At 44.4% G+C, this 18,457-nt stretch overlaps 1 protein-coding gene across 1 annotated transcript in view; it reads right to left on the reverse strand.

Annotated features, from left to right (window-relative positions):
- Positions 1-17,974, reverse strand: part of NT5DC3 (5'-nucleotidase domain containing 3) — a gene marked incomplete at its 3' end in the record, with an annotated part of 50,063 nt that extends 32,089 nt beyond the window's left edge. The window contains exons 1-2 of the mRNA XM_079715153.1: positions 17,908-17,974; positions 418-602 (exon numbers count right to left, since the gene is read on the reverse strand). Of these exons, the coding sequence (XP_079571279.1) occupies positions 418-602; positions 17,908-17,959 (237 nt within the window). The 5' untranslated portion in view covers positions 17,960-17,974. The remainder of the gene's footprint in view (positions 1-417; positions 603-17,907) is intronic.
- Positions 17,975-18,457: the final 483 nt, after the last annotated feature.

Raw genomic sequence — 18,457 nt, forward strand, 5'->3', positions numbered from 1 at the left:
AAGTGAAAGAGAGGCATGGACATATATACACTACCAAACGTAAGGTAGATAGATAGTGGGAAGCAGCCGCAGAGCACAGGGAGATCAGCTCGGGGCTTTGTGACCGCCTGGAGGGGTGGGATGGGGAGGGTGGGAGGGAGGGAGATGCATGAGGGAAGGGATGTGGGAACAGATGTATATGTATAACTGATTCACTTTGTTATAAAGCAGAAACTAATAAAAATAATAATAATAATTTTTAAAAAAACTATCTTTCAGATGGAGTCATTTGGAATGGAACCAAATCTACTCATTCATTCAGCAACAATTTACTAAGTGATGTCTATCGTGCCATGCACGAGGCCAGGTCAGCTCGCTGCTAGTCTTCAAACGCCAGTGGGGAAGGGGAGGAGGACTGTGATGTCCCCATGCTCTTACCCTGTGCTCATTGATGAGAAGTTCCCGAGCGGCATTAAATATCAGTGTGTGGAGGTGCTTGGAATAAAACACCAAGGTGTAATCATAATCAAAGCCATAGATTTCAATGTCCGACAGGCTCATCTCATTGTTTGAGAAGATGGCATCTGGATTCAACAAGTTGCTCATAATTGAAGGAACCAATTCTAGAAGTAAAGGGAAAAAATACATTATACCCTATGATAAATAAAGGTTAGTATGATTTTGAAACAAAATGAGTAAATTAAAGTGCAAGAGTGATCAGCCTTCCCTTGAAAATATTATGCTAAATGAAAGAAGCCAGTCACAAAGGACCACATATTGTATGATTCAATTTATATGACATGTCTAGACTAGGCAAATAGTATCAGAGTCAGAAAGTATCAATAGACTGGTGGTTGCCTAGAACTGGCGGATGGAGAGAAATGGAATGACTGCTAATGGGCATAGAATTTCTTTTGGGGGTGATGAAAATGTTCTAAAACTGATTGTGGTGATGGCTGAACAGCTGTTTTGATTACACTAAAACCCACTGAATGGGAAACTTTAAGTGGCTGAATTGTATGGTATGTACATAACATCCTAATAAGACTTATAAAAAAATATTTGCTTCGACATCACAAAAAGATTTGTTTTTGTTTAAAAAAGAACATATGCGGGCTTCCCTGGTGGCACAGTGGTTGACAGTCCGCCTGCCGATGCAGGGGACACGGGTTTGTGCCCCGGTCTGGGAAGATCCCACATGCCATGGAGCGGCTGGGCCCGTGAGCCATGGCTGCTGAGCCTGCGCATCCGGAGCCTGTGCTCTGCAACGGGAGAGGCCACAACAGTGAGAGGCCCGCACACCGCAAAAAAAAAAAAAAAAAAAGAAAGCAGGCTATGACAGGAGATTGCCCAAGATGTTGCAACAGTGAAACAAATCATCGCTACAACGTCATCCTTCAGCTTCCTCATTGCCCTGCCCGAAGTACCACATCATTTTCAGGAAGGTATAGCGAAGAAGTCTGAAGATACCATCTCTGCAGTCATTTTTTTAGCTTTCATGGAACACAGCTGAGAATTCATAATTTTCTATTTTCCAGCATAAAACTGACAGAAGAAGACATTTCACAATTATTAGATGAGTCAGAAGATGAATGCAGAGAGATAGAAAGCAGGTCTCTAGAGTCAGGTAATGACAGAGGTTGCACAATATATTTCTAAAGACAAAAAGGAAGTACAATATTCTCATCCAGTCATTTCACAGGTAGTCATTTGACACAAAGAATCTCATCACGCAACATTTTGCAGCAAGAACACAGACCGTCCCATTTTGCTAAGAGGATATGTAACAGCATTCTCTCACCTTTTATGATGCTTGTGCACCAAAATTTACCTGCAACAACTCATCAGTAAACAAATGCTGAAGGCAGGTTGACTTCCTGGTGATAGGTACAAAACCAACACACGCACACGAAAAGCGAACTGTCCACATCTTACTGCTAAAACTGAACTATCTGTATTTTACTACTCTGCACATTACTAAGGGCCACCTCCGGGCTCTGTCGTAAAAGCTAATATTTATTAAGCACTTACCACGTACTATATGCTCAGAAGCACATTCTATCACCTCATTTAATCCTTATGACACTCATGAGGCGAAGGCTCTACCATCCCCACTTGATGTATGAGGACACTAGAAGCACACAGAAACTATACAATTTGCTGAAGGACACACAACCACTAAACAGCAGAGCTGGGATTTGAACCTGGTAAGTCTGGCTTCAAAATCTGCGCTCTTAATGCTCTTCTCCAGGATTATGGGAATCAACAAGCATTTGAGAAGGGTGCACTTATTTTCTCAATAAAATGGAGTCAACCCTTCCTCATTTCAATGCTTACCATAGAGTCTACAATGCTTCCTCCTTCCCTTCTGCTCACTTCTTTCTCACCTTATCCACTTCTCAGAGGCCACCTGAAATACCCAAAAAGTACTACTTTCACAGGGTGACAACTCCAATCAGGGCATCGTGCCAGCCACAATGAGGTATTCTGAGCCTTTCAGAAGGCTCCCTATAGCTGTGGGGCTTGGATCCCTTTGAGAACCTAACAGAAGCCATAGAATCCTCTCCCCACAGAAAAACACAAATAAAATTTTGTGGAAAACTTCAGGAAGGTTGACCCCTGAAGCCTATTCATGGTCACCAGGTAAGATGCCAAGTTTCTCTCCCACTGACAATCTAGATATGACCAAGTCTACTGAAAATCCAAATAGCCAAGATTCACCAACAATTCCATTTCTTCTTAGTTTGTCAAAATCAGTGAGATGGTAACCTTGGCCTTTTTTTTTTTTTTACAACTAAGATCCATCTGAGGATAAGAAAGACAGTAACATTTCAAGAAACTCGAAGGCAGACAGTTCACAAGAACTAGTCCTCAGGAAGGGAGAAGCCAGTGGTCCTAAGCTCTTCAGCATCCAACACTGAAGACCATCTGGCCTTACATCATCAACGGGCCACTGCAGAGGATGTCATTTTCCGAATAGGACCACATGGCATTGTCTGTACGAAGTGAAGCGGGATCGCTTACAGAGTGACCAAAAGCTCTTCTTTCACAAATGACCTTTCCAAGGAAGTTCTCATGGCCTGTTGACCTTAGAAGTTTCTATTTAGAAAGGTGCTGAAAATGAAGTCTACATCCCTTTCTGCTACCCGAGAAGAAGCTGTAAAGCCCTCAAGGAACACGGCTGTGCTGGAACATGGTGCTGACAGTCAGCAGATCTCCAGAAGCTGCCCAGGAATGTATTCCCCACTGGAGGGCAAGCTCAAGGTGTATCAATCACATGAACATCATCACCGGAAAGCGTGCATGTTTAATTTGTCATCACTCGAAATAAACACGAGGAACATCAGCAGCTTAAAAGGATCTCAACGTCCCATGCAATCACTTCAAAAAAGAGCTAAGAATAAACGCAAGTCATTACAAGGCAAAAGAAAAGAATGCCAACTGTTCAGAGAAATACGGTCTGTCTAAACTGAGGACTCCAAGTATAAACAGAAGGGCCCTTGACTAGTCAGTTATGTACTTCCCCAAAGCAGACACGAGAGTGGGTACAAATTGAGACAGCGAATTCCTTTTGCTCCTGACGGATGATGACAGCAAGACTATACAACGAGGACAAAGACACGGAGAGACAGCTCTGCTGCTCTGCCCAAAGCTCCGACCAGGGCTGGGTTCCAAGGCAGCCACCGTGAGCTGGGAGGTGAGCGCCTTTCCTGGGATCAGGCGGCAGACTGCGCGGCCCCTGCACACGCACCAGCTTCCGGTTACTCACCTGCTCACCCCACAGAGCACTAGGACACGCGGTGGACCACTTACAGGAAACAGCTGTAAGCTTCCTGGGGTTCTGTGCTTATTTTTATTGTGGTAAAATATGCATGACACAAAATTTACCATCTTAGCCAGTTTAAGTGTACAGTGCAGTGGCATTAAGGCACTTCACACTGCTGTGCGACCATCCCCACCGACCAGCTTCAGAACTCCTTCCATCTTGCAAAAGTGCAACTCCACACCCATTCCATTAGACACCAGCTCCCCATTCCTCCTCCCCCAGGCCCTGGCAACCACCCTTCTATGTTCTGTCTCTAGGAATGTGACTCCCCTCGGTACCTCACATAAGGAGAATCATAGAGTATTTGTCTTTTGTGAGTAGCTCATTTTATTTAGCATAGCATCTTCAAGATTCATTCATGTTGGAGCACGTGTCAGAAGTTCACTCCTTCTAAAGGCTAAAGAATATTCCACTGTATGTATATCCACATTTGGTTTATCCATTCATCTGTGATGACACATGGACACTTGGGTTGAAGTTCACTCCTTCTAAAGGCTAAAGAATATTCCACTGTATGTATATCCACATTTGGTTTATCCATTCAGCTGCAATGACACATGGACACCTGGGTTGCTCTCACCTGTTGGCTATTGTGAATAAAGCTGCTATGCACGTGGATGGACAAATACCTCTTTGAGCCCCTGCTTTCACTTCTTCAGGGTATATACCCAGAAGTGGACTTGCTAGATCATATAGTAACCTGATTTTTAATTTTTTGAGGACTCACCATACTGTTTTCCATAGCCACTACACCATTTTCTGTTATTTTGGTTTTTTGGTGAGTTTGTTTTTGTTTTTGTAAGATCACCACAGAAGAATTCCTTCCTTGCCTTAACTTTATCTTTACTTCTGAGTATGAATGAAATCAGAACTTAGGTATAGAAGTCAGACATTTTTCCACCTAGTCAAGGAAAGATTTTTAAAACGTGTAAAGATCTGAGTTTGGGAAATACAATTTTTGATAAGTACTGTGTTCCCTGTAATGTTCAGAAATGCACAATGACTCTCCCTTAATAAAGGCCCCCAGACTAATGGAGCAGTGTGTGGGGACAGTGCCGAGTAGAAATACATGGCCTGAGTCATGTCAAGGAATACTCCTAATGTCCTCAGAAAGGCAACATGACTGTCCCTCGGCCCTTGGGGACACCACACTGGGAAGCTCTAAAGGGATACATCCCCTACTCTCAGCACCGTCCCAGGAACAGGTCAGATAAAGTCAGGAGGAGAGGCATTAGGGATGAGTCAGACCAAATGAGGTTCTCGAGGGAGCCTGTGGTAGGCAGTGACTGTGAGCCCTGGGCGTGTGTGCTACCCAGTGTGTCTGGGCCACCTCGTACTGACTCACATTCTCTCCTTCCAGGCACATGGGGAAGATTACAACCGCCCCCTTCACCCCTAACCACCCCCAGTCCCACTCTGGCCAGCTCTGGCCAACAGATTGTGGGCAGAAGTGACACGGGTCACTTCCAGACCAGAGCACACTCCCTCCCCTGCTGTATCAATCATGGACACATGTGCTATGGAGACACCACAAGATGGAGAAGCCTGGAAGGCTAGGCCACCACACTGAGGGCAACTGCCCTGGAGAAGTGCCTGAGACCCCAGGAGACTGCAGGAGTGAGAAATAAACTGTGGTTATAGCTGCCAATCCTAAACCACTGAGATTTTTAGTGTCGCTTGTCACTGCAGCATAAGCTAGCCTAACCTGACTGACACACCTTCTGTTTCTCCAGTATGCTCAACTGCTCTGGGAAACCGCCCCTCCCTAACATTCAGACTATGTGGTCCTGGGGAGGTTCTGTTCCTGACTCTGGGAGGAGATCATGTGACCCAAACCTGGCCAAAGCTAACCCCTGAATTCCCTCACCAACACGGATTCATTTGGGGCAGGCACCTCCAGCCAATTATCCTCATATGTCCCCTGTAGCCACAGAGAACCAATGAGTCCAATCAAGGAAATTTCTGGATTTATAAGGGAATTTCAAGAAAGAGACATTCGTTTCTTCCAAACATGGACCTAAGAGTATATAAATCTGGAGATATGAGGGGCCACCTCTAGCAACCTAAAAAAGAGGCCAGTGGGGAGGAGAGCAAGGTCAAGAGACGGAAAGAATCCACCCAACGACATCAACTGAACTTGGATCAAGGCAAGCTTGAAGCTGGTACTACCTCTGGATTTTTCAACTGCACAAGCCCATAAAATAGCTTTTCAATTTTTTGCTTAAATCAAATCAGTGTGACTCAGGCTTTTTTATTTTTATTGCTTGCAGCTGAAGGACTCCTAGCTAAAAGTTCATTTCAGGGATATTCAGCCACTCAAAATTCTCACTGCCTACAAATTTCAACTTTTAACATGGCATCAAAGGCAGTCCCCACTTAGACTTCAGTCTGTCTTCCCAATCTTAAATCCTCCTTCATATGCCCTATTTTCAACAAGGTGGGCAATCTACTACTCTGTGTTCTCCAGAATATACTGTAATTGAGTACTGATGAATAAAATTCACTTGGAATAGTCTATCTCTCTAACTAAATAAACACTGCTTAGCTATATGGAAAGGGTGTCAAGTAAGATGTTCCTTCACACTATGCTGCAAAACAAACACCATGTGAATCAAAGAGTTAAGTTTTTTTTTCTAAATATTAAAAAGGTAGGGAAAATATATAGACTACTATTTACTTCATCTCAGGATAGAACATAACTTTCCAAATGTAAAAGCAATAGAATAAATCAAAACAGAAAAATATCAACAGATTTACAATATAAAAATTTTAAACATCTGTGTATCAAAAATATCACAAATTTGGGGGGGAAGGCTTATATTAGACAAAATTAAAAGATAAACAGCAAAGACTAATATCCTTAATGTAAAAAAAGCAAAAGCCATACAAATCCAATAAACAAAAAGATAAAGACTATATCTCACAAGAAAGGAAATTAAATGGCTAATAAACAAATGTTCAACCATTCCAATTTTTTTTTTTAAAAGCAAACTAAAACAATTAGACAGGGACTTCCCTGGTTGCACAGTGGTTAAGAATCCGCCTGCCAATGCAGGGGAAAATGGGTTCTATCCCTGGTCCGGGAAGATCCCACAAGCCATGGAGCAACTAAGCCCATGCACCACAATTACTGAGCCTGTGCTTTAGAGCCCGCGAGCCACAACTACTGAGCCCGCGCACCAAAAGTACTGCAGCCTGCACGCCTAGACCCCATGCTCCGCAACAAGAGAAGCCACGGCAATGAGAAGCCTGTGCACCATATGAAGAGTAGCTCCCGCTCGCCAAAACTAGAGAAAAGCCCGCATGCAGCAACAAAGACCCAACGCAGCCAAAAGCAAATAAATAAATAAATTCATTTTTTTAAAAATAAGACAATTAGACAGTTAAGAGTAGCTCTCTCTGAAAGGTGGGATTATCAATGGTTTTACTGTTTTTATTTCAATTACACTTTTTTCTATTATAAGCTTGTGTCACTTGGCTAAGAAAAGTAAGACACCATTTTTCTCCAATGAGACTACAGTGGTGTCTTCGTTGCTGTTGTTACTGTTATTTGTATGTGGTTTTCTTTGAGGGGTGGGGTTTCTACCCTTTTTGTTTTTAATGATAGAACATAGAGTGGGTGCTGGTGCTGGGAATGGGCAGCCTCACTCCTTGCTGTTTAATAAGAGTATAAATCAGTTCGAACTTCCTGGAAAGCAGGGTGGCAATAAGTGCCAAGAGATGCAGATAAAGATTTATACCCAGAGATTTCACTGCAGTTATATTAAAAAGCAAAACCTGGGGGAAAACATGCTCCATTTGGAGGCCCAAACATACACATCTCAGATATCTGAACTCAGGAACCAAACATGTTAACAGGAAAATGTTCAAACAGAAAAGCTGAAATGCACTTGAATATCCTTGCAGTTCAATTTTTTGGTAATGGAAAAGCCACAGTCCCAGAGACATTAAGATGTCATTTTTCTTTAATTAATTAGACTTATTCTTTTTGGAATATGCCGTAGACATCAAGCTGTTCTCCTAGAAAAAGAATATAAAGATATGAAGCCCCTGAAGAAGAAAAGGAAGAAGAGAAAAATGGGGGGGGAACCTTTTCCCAGAGAATTTTAGAGCTTCAGAAAACAGAAGAAAAGCCTCCTTTTTCCCCCATTTACAGTCAGCCCTCCATATCCTTGGGTTCCACATTCACGAATTCAACCCACTGCAGAATGAAAATATTCCCCCCCTAAATTTTTTTTCCAGAAAGTTGCAAAAAGTAAAACTTTCCCACATGCCAGCAACTATTTACACAGCCTTTACACTGTATTTACAACTATTCACACAGCATTTACATTTATTAAGTATTATAAGTAATCTAGCAATGATTTAATGTATATGGGAGGATATGCTTAGGTTATAAGCAAATACTATGCCATTTTATATAAGGGACTAAAGCACCCGTGGATTTTGGTATCCTTGGGGGTCCTAGATCAAATCCCCTGGGGACCTTGGAATGCCTATACTACCACAAAGCTTTCTTTTTTTTTTTTTTGGCGGTACGCGGGCCTCTCACCGTTGCGGCCTCTCCCGTCGTGGAGCACAGGCTCCGGACACGCAGGCTCAGCGGCCATGGCTCACAGGCCCAGCCACTCCGCGGCATGTGGGACCTTCCCGGACCGGGGCACGAACCCGTGTCCCCTGCATCGGCAGGTGGACTCTCAACCACTGCGCCACCAGGGAAGCCCACAAAGCTTTCTTTGAATCTTCCCAGTTCTCAATGGACCAACAAGTTATCCTAGTGGCTAATAATTATGTGCATTTGCGATGTGCCAGGCACCATATGAAACAATGTGAATGGACCCCACTTAACATGAGACACTAGTTATTATCCCCACTTTACAGGAGGAAAATGAAGATGAGACAAGGTTACCAGCTCGAGGTCACATTTCTTAGCTCGTGACATATTTCTATGTTCCTATATCAACAAAAGTTAGAGCAGATTTCACATATTTATTTTCCCTAATTTGATCAAATCTTAACTTCTGCTTATATTTCATAATACTCCTATATTTCATGAATATTAATATTCAAAATATTTTATGAATTAGTTCATATTCACTTAACACAGATTCAAATTCTCTTTTTAAAGGTCACATGTAGATTGAAAACAAAGTTTTCAAAATTTCTTTTAGAAGTATACATATAGGGGCTTCCCTGGTGGAGCAGTGGTTAAGAATCCGCCTGCCAAGGCACGGGACATGGGTTAAAGCCCTCCACATGCCATGGAGCAACTAAGCCCATGTGCCACAACTACTGAGCCTGCGCTCTAGAGCCCGCAAGCCACAACTACTGAGCCCTTGTGCCACAACTACTGAAGCCTGCACGCCTAGAGCCCGTGCCCTCCTGCAACAAGAGAAGCCACCGCAACGAGAAGCCCACGCACCTCAACAAAGAGTAGCCCCAGCTCGCTGCAACCAGAGAAAGCCCATGCAGCAACGAAGACCCAACGCAGCCAAAAATAAATAAATAAAATAAAAATGTTTAAAAAGTATACATATAGACTGAAAATACATGAAAAATAAAAGTGTAGGGACTCGTATCTAAGGTGAAGCAGTATTTACATCCCCCCCACTGTTTCCACAAGTGAACTCAAGATTCCACAGCCAAATTTTAAACCCTTAAACTTCTCATCTATAACTGTCAATTAAAAAATAACAAGAGGGGGCTTCCCTGGTGGCGCAGTGGTTGAGAGTCCCACCTGCCGATGCAGGGGACGCGGGTTCGTGCCCCGGTCCGGGAGGATCCCACATGCCGTGGAGCGGCTGGGCCCGTGAGCCATGGCCGCTGGGCCTGCGCGTCCGGAGCCTGTGCTCCGCAACGGGAGAGGCCATAACAGTGAGAGGCCCGCGTACCACAAAAAAAAAAAAAAAAAAAAAAAAAAAAAAAAAAACAAGAAAAAGACAAACCCCACTATAGGTGATTTCTCTCTTAGCAAACTTCACCACATTACAACTTCCTTCTGTGAAGTAACACTTGGGCAAAGGCCAGTCAGTTCTGCCATTGACAATTTCACATTCTCTGAAAAATGTGAATTTGTTTTGGTGCAACTGATATGTTAGGGAACAATTTGACCATAACACAAGTTTCACATGTATATTTAGACTGTTGTTTCGTGCCAACAAATGTTATTTGATATGATTATGTCCACGTAATACTCTTTCTGCTGATAATTAGTTACAGTCAGGGAAATAAAACTGAGGAGCAAGTGTGACTTGGGATCAGACAATTCATAAGAGCATAGGACTATCAGACCTTACAGATTTTAAGACAGCTCTTTTTATACAGATGGCCAATAGGCACACGAAAAGATGCTCAACGTCGCTAAGTATTAGAGAAATGCAAATCAAAACCACAATGAGGTACCACCTTACATCAGTCAGAATGGCCATCATCAAAAAGTCTACAAATAATACATGCTGGAGAGGGTGTGGAGAAAAGGGAACCCTCCTACACTGTTGGTGGGAATGTAAATTGGTGCAGCCACTATGCAGAACAGTACAGAGGTTCCTTAAAAAACTAAAAATAGAATTACCATGATCCAGCAATCCCACTCTTAGGCATATATCAGGAGAAAACCGTAATTCAAACAGATACATGCACCCCAATGTTCACTGCAGCACTATTTACAATAGCCAAGACATGAAAAAAAACCTAAAGGTCCATCAAGAGATGAATGATAAAGATGTGGTACATATATACAAGGAAATACTACTCAGCCATAAAAAAGAATGAAATAATGCCATTTGCAGCAACATGGATGGACCTAGAGATGATCATACTAAGTGAAGTAAGTCAGACAAATACCATATGATATCACTTATATGAGGAATCTAAAATATGACACAAATGAACTTATCTATGAAACAGAAACAGACTCACACAGATAGAGAACAGACCTCTGGTTGCCAAGGAGGGAGAGAGGTGGGAGAGGGATGGAGTGGGAGGCTGGGGTGAGCAGATGTAAGCTACTATACATAGACTGGATCAGCAACAAGGTCCTACTGTACAGCACAGGGAACCATATTCAATATCCTGTAATAAACCATGATGGAAAAGAATGTTGAAAAACACAATGTGTGTGTGTATATATATATATAGATACGGATATATAGATAAATAGATAATTGAATTGCTTTGCTGTACAGCAGAAATTAACATAACATTGTAAAACAACTATACTTCAATTAAAAAAAATTTTTAATAAAATAAAAGCAACTATTTTTAGCCAGAAACTGTTTTCCCCAGTATCTCCAAAACCTGTTCAGTTGTTAACCACTTTTACTTCTGCAACAGCCCAATGAAAGATGCCAAGATGAAACCAAGTATCTAAGGCATCCTATCTTTTTCTCCAGGAAGGTGAACATCTATGGCGTTCCCTGCCCAGCACGCCCCAACCCTCAGATAAGCAATGGCCCTTCCCCACCTCTGAACACACACATTCTGGGCTCTTCCAGGACACTGCCCCACCCCTCTAGCCACAGCTGTTCAGACTAGAACACCTGACTTGCACTGGGCCACTTCCAGGGTCCCACCTCCAGGGTGGGTACCTACCTCAAGCCAAGATAAACCAGAGTCCTTCCCTCATTTCTTTGTCTTTACTATATAGGTTTATTGAGGTACAAACGATACATAATAAATTGCCCACAAAGCACACAGTCTGATGAGGTTTGACATACATACACACCTACAAAGCCATCATCAAAATAAACATAATAAGCGTACATCTAACATCTCCAAACATTTCCTCACACCTTTTTGAATCCCACCTCTCCCTCAGTCCCTCGATCCCCGCCCATCCCCAGGCAACAGCTGTTCTTCTTTCGGTCAGATTCGTTTGCATTTTCTAGAACTTTATATAAATGGGAATCATACAATGTGTAATATGTTTCTAAATTGATTTTCCCGCTTACTAAACCCTCAGGAATTTTTTCAATAAGCACCCACTATGTGCCAGACACTGCACAGAGGATTGTACAGGGATTATTAAAAAAATAATAATAATAAAGCAAAGGCAGGCAGTGGGGAAGACCAAGAAATATCACTCTGACAGGTGGAGACAAGAGGAACTTAACACCAGGCTGGGCGGAAGTCATTCTATGGCGTTTATTCATCTCAAAAGAAGCTTTCATTTTTCCAAGACTTTAGATATTTTGCACCATCTCCAGGGAAAAGCAATGCATGACAAATAGAATTAGTCATCCAAATACTTAATAATACACATGACATTTATACTACTCCTACCAAAAGTTAAACTTATATCTTATTACTTTGTAATATCTGTAATTCTGACTGCTGCATAGAAATCCATCAGGCTTCCTAAAGTTCCAAACATAAAATTATATGCAACTGCACTTGAAATAAAATTATATACAGTCATGGTTTAATGACACCCTAATCTTCAGTCATTTAATAAAAAACAAACAACTGTTCAAAAGAAAAGTACATTTGTTTCAAGGGAAAGGCTTAGAAAATTTAGTCATATCAAAAGATCAAATACTAGGCAAAACTATCACAATTTTTCATCAAAGCATAGAGGAAATAGAGAAGAATAAATATCAGTGCCTTCCATATGCCATGCACTGCTTCCCTCCACTTTGAACCAGTAGAACCACATGTGGCCTCCTGTGGTCAGGACCAAGTACCAACAAGGGATATCAACAAACACGAGTGAATGTAAAAGCGAGCTTCCAAAAATAATGAAGTCAAAGGGGAGAGCTAGGATGACACATCATCACCATCTTCTTGGAATTACCTACTCTCTCTGACTCAGGCCATCCAAAATAAAAACTGGCAGCCTTGTGATCACATGGCAAACTCAAGCAGATGCCAGGTGGCCACTAGCAAGGGCTATGGAAAAGGGATTCCATCTCCAAGCAGAGGACTGGACTCCATGACCTCTAGTGGCCCCTCTGGTTCTCCATTTTAGGAACTTCTCTCCTACGTGAAAATTATTATGTGGCATGTTTCTCCCTTAAGCCCTTTTGCTATTTTTTCCTATAGCCATGGATCATCAATATCACACACCTAAACAAAAGATTTCTAAAGAATGTGTCATGCTACTGTTCTAAGATACACAGAAAGGTATAAAAATAATACAAACAACACCCACAGCCCCACCATGCAGCTTAGGAACTAAACCCTCTAAGATGTCACCTGCATTCTCGTCCTGTGGAGGGGGTAACCACTACCCTGATTTGGGTGTATAACATTCTTCCTGCATTTCTTTAGACTTTGACCACATGCATGTGTATCCCTTCAAGTGATCTACAGTATTTTTTGTGTTTTCAAATCTTTTATAATTAGTATATGTCTGCAACTTGCTTTTTTCCATTCAGTCTTGCTTTTGTGAGACTCATCCATGTTGATATATAAGCACAGCTTAAGTTCAGGAGTCAACATACATCCTCTATGAAGGCCCAGTTAGTAAACAATGTGGGCTGTGCGAGCCATACAGTCTCTGTTGCACCTGCTCAACTCTGACATCATAGCACAAAAGGAGCCAAAAAATATATACATGGAAACGAATGAGTGTGGCTGTGTTCCGATAAAACTTAACTAGAGGCTAGATTTGGTCCGTGGACTGTAATTTGCAGCTCTTCCCACAGTAAACATTATTTCCTTTCAATGCCATTTCGGTACTTGTCTGATACTCATACTCGCTGGTTTTCTTTGATTTGCATTTGCCCGAGATGCCTTCTCCCATTCTGTTAACTTCAACCTTTTCTACATCTTTGTTTTGGGGTGTATCTCTTTAAACTGCACCTAGCTAGACTGTGTTTCTTATATCTGATCTGACGATCTTTTCATCTGAGTTTATCATGACCACTGATATATTTGGAATTATTTCCACCATCATCCTTCATGATATTTCCTGCTTTTTCTCAGTTTCTTTTACCTCCTTTCCTGCTCTCTTTCGGACTGATTTCTATACTGTCAATGTATGTTTAGATTTACTCACAGGTCTCCCAATTTCTTTGCTCTCCCTTTGGGGATAGGTTGAAGGTCTATTCATCCAGGAAGAGTCTGCATTTGCTTCTATCAGGAATCCCTGGATGTTATCACCAGATACATAAATATTACATGAAATCTCAAGTTAAAAAAAAAAAGGAACAAATTCCAAGTGAGGGACATTCTACGTAGTATGTGAGCAGTACGCCTCAAAACTGTCAAGGTGGGCTTCCCTGGTGGCGCAGTGGTTGAGAATCTGCCTGCCAATGCAGGGGACATGGGTTTGGGCCCTGGTCCAGGAAGATACCACATGCCGTAGAGCAACTAAGCCCGTGCACCACAACTACTGAGGCTGCGTTCTAGAGCCCTAGAGCCACAACTACTGAGCCTGCATGCCACAACTACTGAAGCCCGAGCACCTAGAGCCTGTGCTCCGCAACGAGAAGCCACCGCGATGAGAAGCCTGTGCAACGCAACGAAGGGTAGCCCCTGCTCGCCGCAACTATAGAAAGCCCACATGCAGCAACAAAGACCCAATGCAGCCAAAAATAAATAAATAAAATTTAAAAATTTAAAAAAGAATTGTTTTAAAAAAAGAAAAAACTGTCAAGGTCATGGTAAACAGGGAAACTCTAAGACACTGTCACAGCCAAGAGAAACCCAAGGAGACATGATAACTAAATGCAGTGTGCTATTCTGGATGGGACCTTGGAGTAGAAAAGGGCACTAGGTTAACCACTAAGGAATTCTGAATTAAATATGGACTTTGGTTAATACTGATACATACCGACAATGTATCAATTTGGTTAACTGGCACAAATGAACCTAAAGGGTTCAGCACCCAATTCCGATGTGAGTTTTTTCCCCAGGCCACCAATTCTTCGACACAGCAGGGTGTCCTACAACACAACTCACTTCTGACATCTCTTGGGGAGAGCATCAGATCCTACAGGCTAAGGGCTCAGTCCCACAAGACTGCCCCCTGCCCAACTTCAGTTCCAAGTCCAGGTGGTCACCTGTGCCTCTGACAGACCGGCTATAGACTGGAGGTTCCACTGACCCCCCTCCTCAGGGTCAATTAATTTCCTAGAGGGGCTCACAGAACTCGGGGAAACATTTTACTTTCTAGATCCCTGGTTTACTATAAAAGGATACAACTCAGGACGAGCCAGATGGAAGAGATGCAGAGGGCAAAGTACATGGACAGGGCAAGGAATTTCCACGCCCTCTCTGGGTGTACCACTCTCCCCAAATCAATCTCCACGTGTTCACCAACACAGAAGCCCTCAGAACCCCAGCCTTCTGGGTTTTTATGGAGGCATTTACGGAATCTTCATTACACAGGCAAAGATGAAATCACTGGCCATTGGCAGTCGATTCAATCTCCAGCCCCTCCCCGCTCCCCGAGGGGTGCAGGTCAGAAGACGCAAAGTGCCAACTCTCTAATCACAGGGCTGGGTTCCCTGGCATCCAGGCCCCACCCTGTGGTTGCCCTGAGGTATTCCGAAAGTCACCTAATTAAAATAACAAAAGACACCTTTATCATTTCTGTACTGTACTTAGGAAATTCCAAGGGTTTTAGGAGCTCTCTGCAGTATTTCTAATTATAAATCTCAAAATCACAGTCCCATAGTCATGAGAGAGGAAAAACTGCATATGGGGTTTAGAGAAACATGCAATTTTCCTGTAAATCTAAAACTGATCTAAAAAATAGTTTATTTAAAAAAACTTTTTTAAATTTGAAAAAAAAAAAAAAAGAGGGTGGGAGAGAAAGGGTAAAACAAAGAGTAAAAATCATCTCTTTCCTGAGCAGGCTTCATTCTGGGAACCTCTTCAAAGAGAAGACACCTGAAGGGATTGTTTCAATTAAGGCAAGAGATCGAACACCAGAAAGCAATAATCAGGAAGGGAGAAAACAAAATTCTTTTGTCCTCTAGTAAACCGAAAAAAAAAAAAAAAAAAAAAAACCTGTATATTTTTGTATGAGCATCAGTACTCCTGAGCCCTCACTCCTACGAACACAGTGTCAAGCATTTCCTGCATCCCCTGGGGCCGTTATTTATCTTCCCCAAGCTGGACTGTCATTTATCTGTTTACCAGCCTCCCCATCCGTGCAACTCGGGTCCCTCTCGCTTGGCACGGGCAGGTGCTCAGCCACTGTGGGCCCCTCCCTCTCACCTGCGTCCATCTGTGAATCAACAGCTTTTAAGCCCACTGGTACGTGCTTAATAAATGCTTGGTGAATGAATGCAAGTTGGGCATGTGTACAGACTTCAGCTAAAGGAGGGTAGGGGTGGTGCAGCCCCAGATAGGGTGAAGGAAAAAAGTCCCTGAGTTCTCAGGGGTGAAACAGGGACTACGTGGGCATGTGCTGGGGGCGTGGAGACAGGATGGGGCACCCCGGAATACTGATTCTCAGACCTGTAACACTCGAAAAGGCTCACATATTATTTGGTCCAGTGGCTTCACTCTATAGAAAGAAGACTAAAGAGATCAGGTGGCTTGTCCAACACCACCTGTGGCACTGCCCTAGGCTAAAGGAGACCTAGACCCTAGTGCTGACTAACTCACCTCCACCGTTACTAAGCGTGTCTAAGACTGAGTTATTTAATAACCAGCCGCAATAGCTACTATCTCCTGAGCATCTGCTGGGTGCTGAGCCCACACTAAAAATCCTCACTTTATCCCCACATTACAGTTGGAAAACTCAGGTCAGAGAAGAGTAACTTGCCACCAAAGTCACAGAGCTAACAAATCTCAAAATCTCCCTCAAGCAGTCCTACTCCAAAATCCCCCTGGGATTATCCCACACCAAAGCCCAACTCTGGCCTGAAGCTGATCTTTATCACCCAACCCTTCAGCTGTCTCCTTTGCCAGGCACTGTTCTAAACACCTTTCATGGATGGACTCGCTCATTCCTCGCCACAACCCTATGATGTTGGTATCACCAGCATCCATTCCCATTTCACAGATGAGGAAACTGGAGCTCTGTGATGTTCCCAGTCTCACAACCTGCAGCAGCAAACCTTGTCTGTAAAATGTGATTCTACCAAACGTTCTCTCCACCAAATATTCTCTCCCTATCTCTCCACGCCACCTCTACCACCACCACCACCCCAAAAAAATATCAGTATAAAAATTTCTATTCTAAATCTTCCCTGAAAAAAGCAGCACCAATGGACTATCACTGGCCCTTTACACCAGTTCTCAAACGGTCAGCTGCTACTGCAAGGCAGTGCAGGAAACAGGACAATGGGTTAGGGGCTGAGACAGACCCGAGGTCAAAGTGTGACCTTGGCCAGGCTTCTTAAACTTGAGTCTGGCCTGTCTCATCTCTAAAATGGGCGTGTGGCACTTCCTTCCTAGGTACAGGGAAGAATTCAGGGAAACAATTTATGTGTCTGACATTAGTATTTACTGGGTCCTCTTTGCGTCCCTCCCTGTTTCCCTAACCAACAATCAAACCAAGCTCATTTTATGTTCATCTGACCACTAAGTGGTCACCCCCTGGAATCACCTCCTCGCTGAGGTTAGTAGATAACTCAGAACACTCCAACCCGAACCCCTCCAATTTCAAGAGCAGCAAATCCTATCCCATCCCCTAAAACAAAGAAGGAAAATAAATCAGCCTCCGGACACTGCCACCTGCCCAGCAGCGGAATCCAGGGTAACCCGCCGCCTGCCGGACTCCAGCGGTTACTATTATTGTTGTTTATTAATAACAATACCTAATGGTGCCTGGGGGTGACCGTCTCCCAAGTGATGTCCGTGGAACCCCCAGGAGAGCCCAAAGCGCTTCCGATGCAGATTTCTGGCTAAAAATCCCAGGAATTTATAAAACGGTTTTCCCGACAGGAGAAAGGCAAGAGTTGTAAAGTTTCTGGAGGCGCATTTTTCCGCGTTTCCCGGAAATCGCACTGCAGAGGCGATGTCGCCCGTGGTTGGGGACAACCGCGGTTCACGATAGGGGGGCTCTGGAGGTCAGCAGCGGACCCACGCGGGTCCGAGGGTGCCGGCTTCCCCGATGGCCGCATGGGACGGGACCTGGCGCCCCAGCCCGGCGGGGAGGAGCCTCCCCACGTACCGAGGGTGCGGGAGGGCGCAGCCTCACTCACCTGCCGTACTCCTCTTCGCCTCCCGGTAGCGCTCCCAAAGGTAGCGCTTCATGTCCGGGGCGGTCCCAGGTGCTGTGCATAAGGGTCGTGCGGGGCCCGCGCGCGACCGCCCCCGAGCCGCAGTCCGGCAGCCACTCCGCAGGGGCGCCACCGCCCTTGCACCGGCCCCACGAGCCACCGCCGCCGCCGCCGCCGCCGCCGCCGCCGCCGCCGCCGCCGCCGCCGCCGTAGCCATGCCTGCCGCCGCTCGCCGCGAGAGACGCCTGAAGACCGGTGCTCTGCAAGCAGTCTGCCCGCTCGGCGGGACGTCCCTACGTCGGAGCACGTGGGGGCGCGGCCCGCCCCCTTCAGCCGCTGCGGGGGCGGGGCCTTGACGGGGCGGGGTCCTGGCGGGGAGGAGTCTTGGTGGGGCGGGCCCTGGGAGGGCGTGGCCTAGGCCGGGCCCGGTGTGGGCGGGGCAGCAGGGGCCTGGGCACCCCGGGCAGTCGCGGCCACGCGCGGAGCCTGCTACAGCCGCTTCTTGACGGTGTGGCGCGCCAAGGTGGCTGTG

Source organism: Hyperoodon ampullatus (genome assembly GCF_949752795.1).
Source record: "Hyperoodon ampullatus genome assembly, chromosome: 11".
Lineage (NCBI taxonomy): Eukaryota > Metazoa > Chordata > Mammalia > Artiodactyla > Ziphiidae > Hyperoodon > Hyperoodon ampullatus.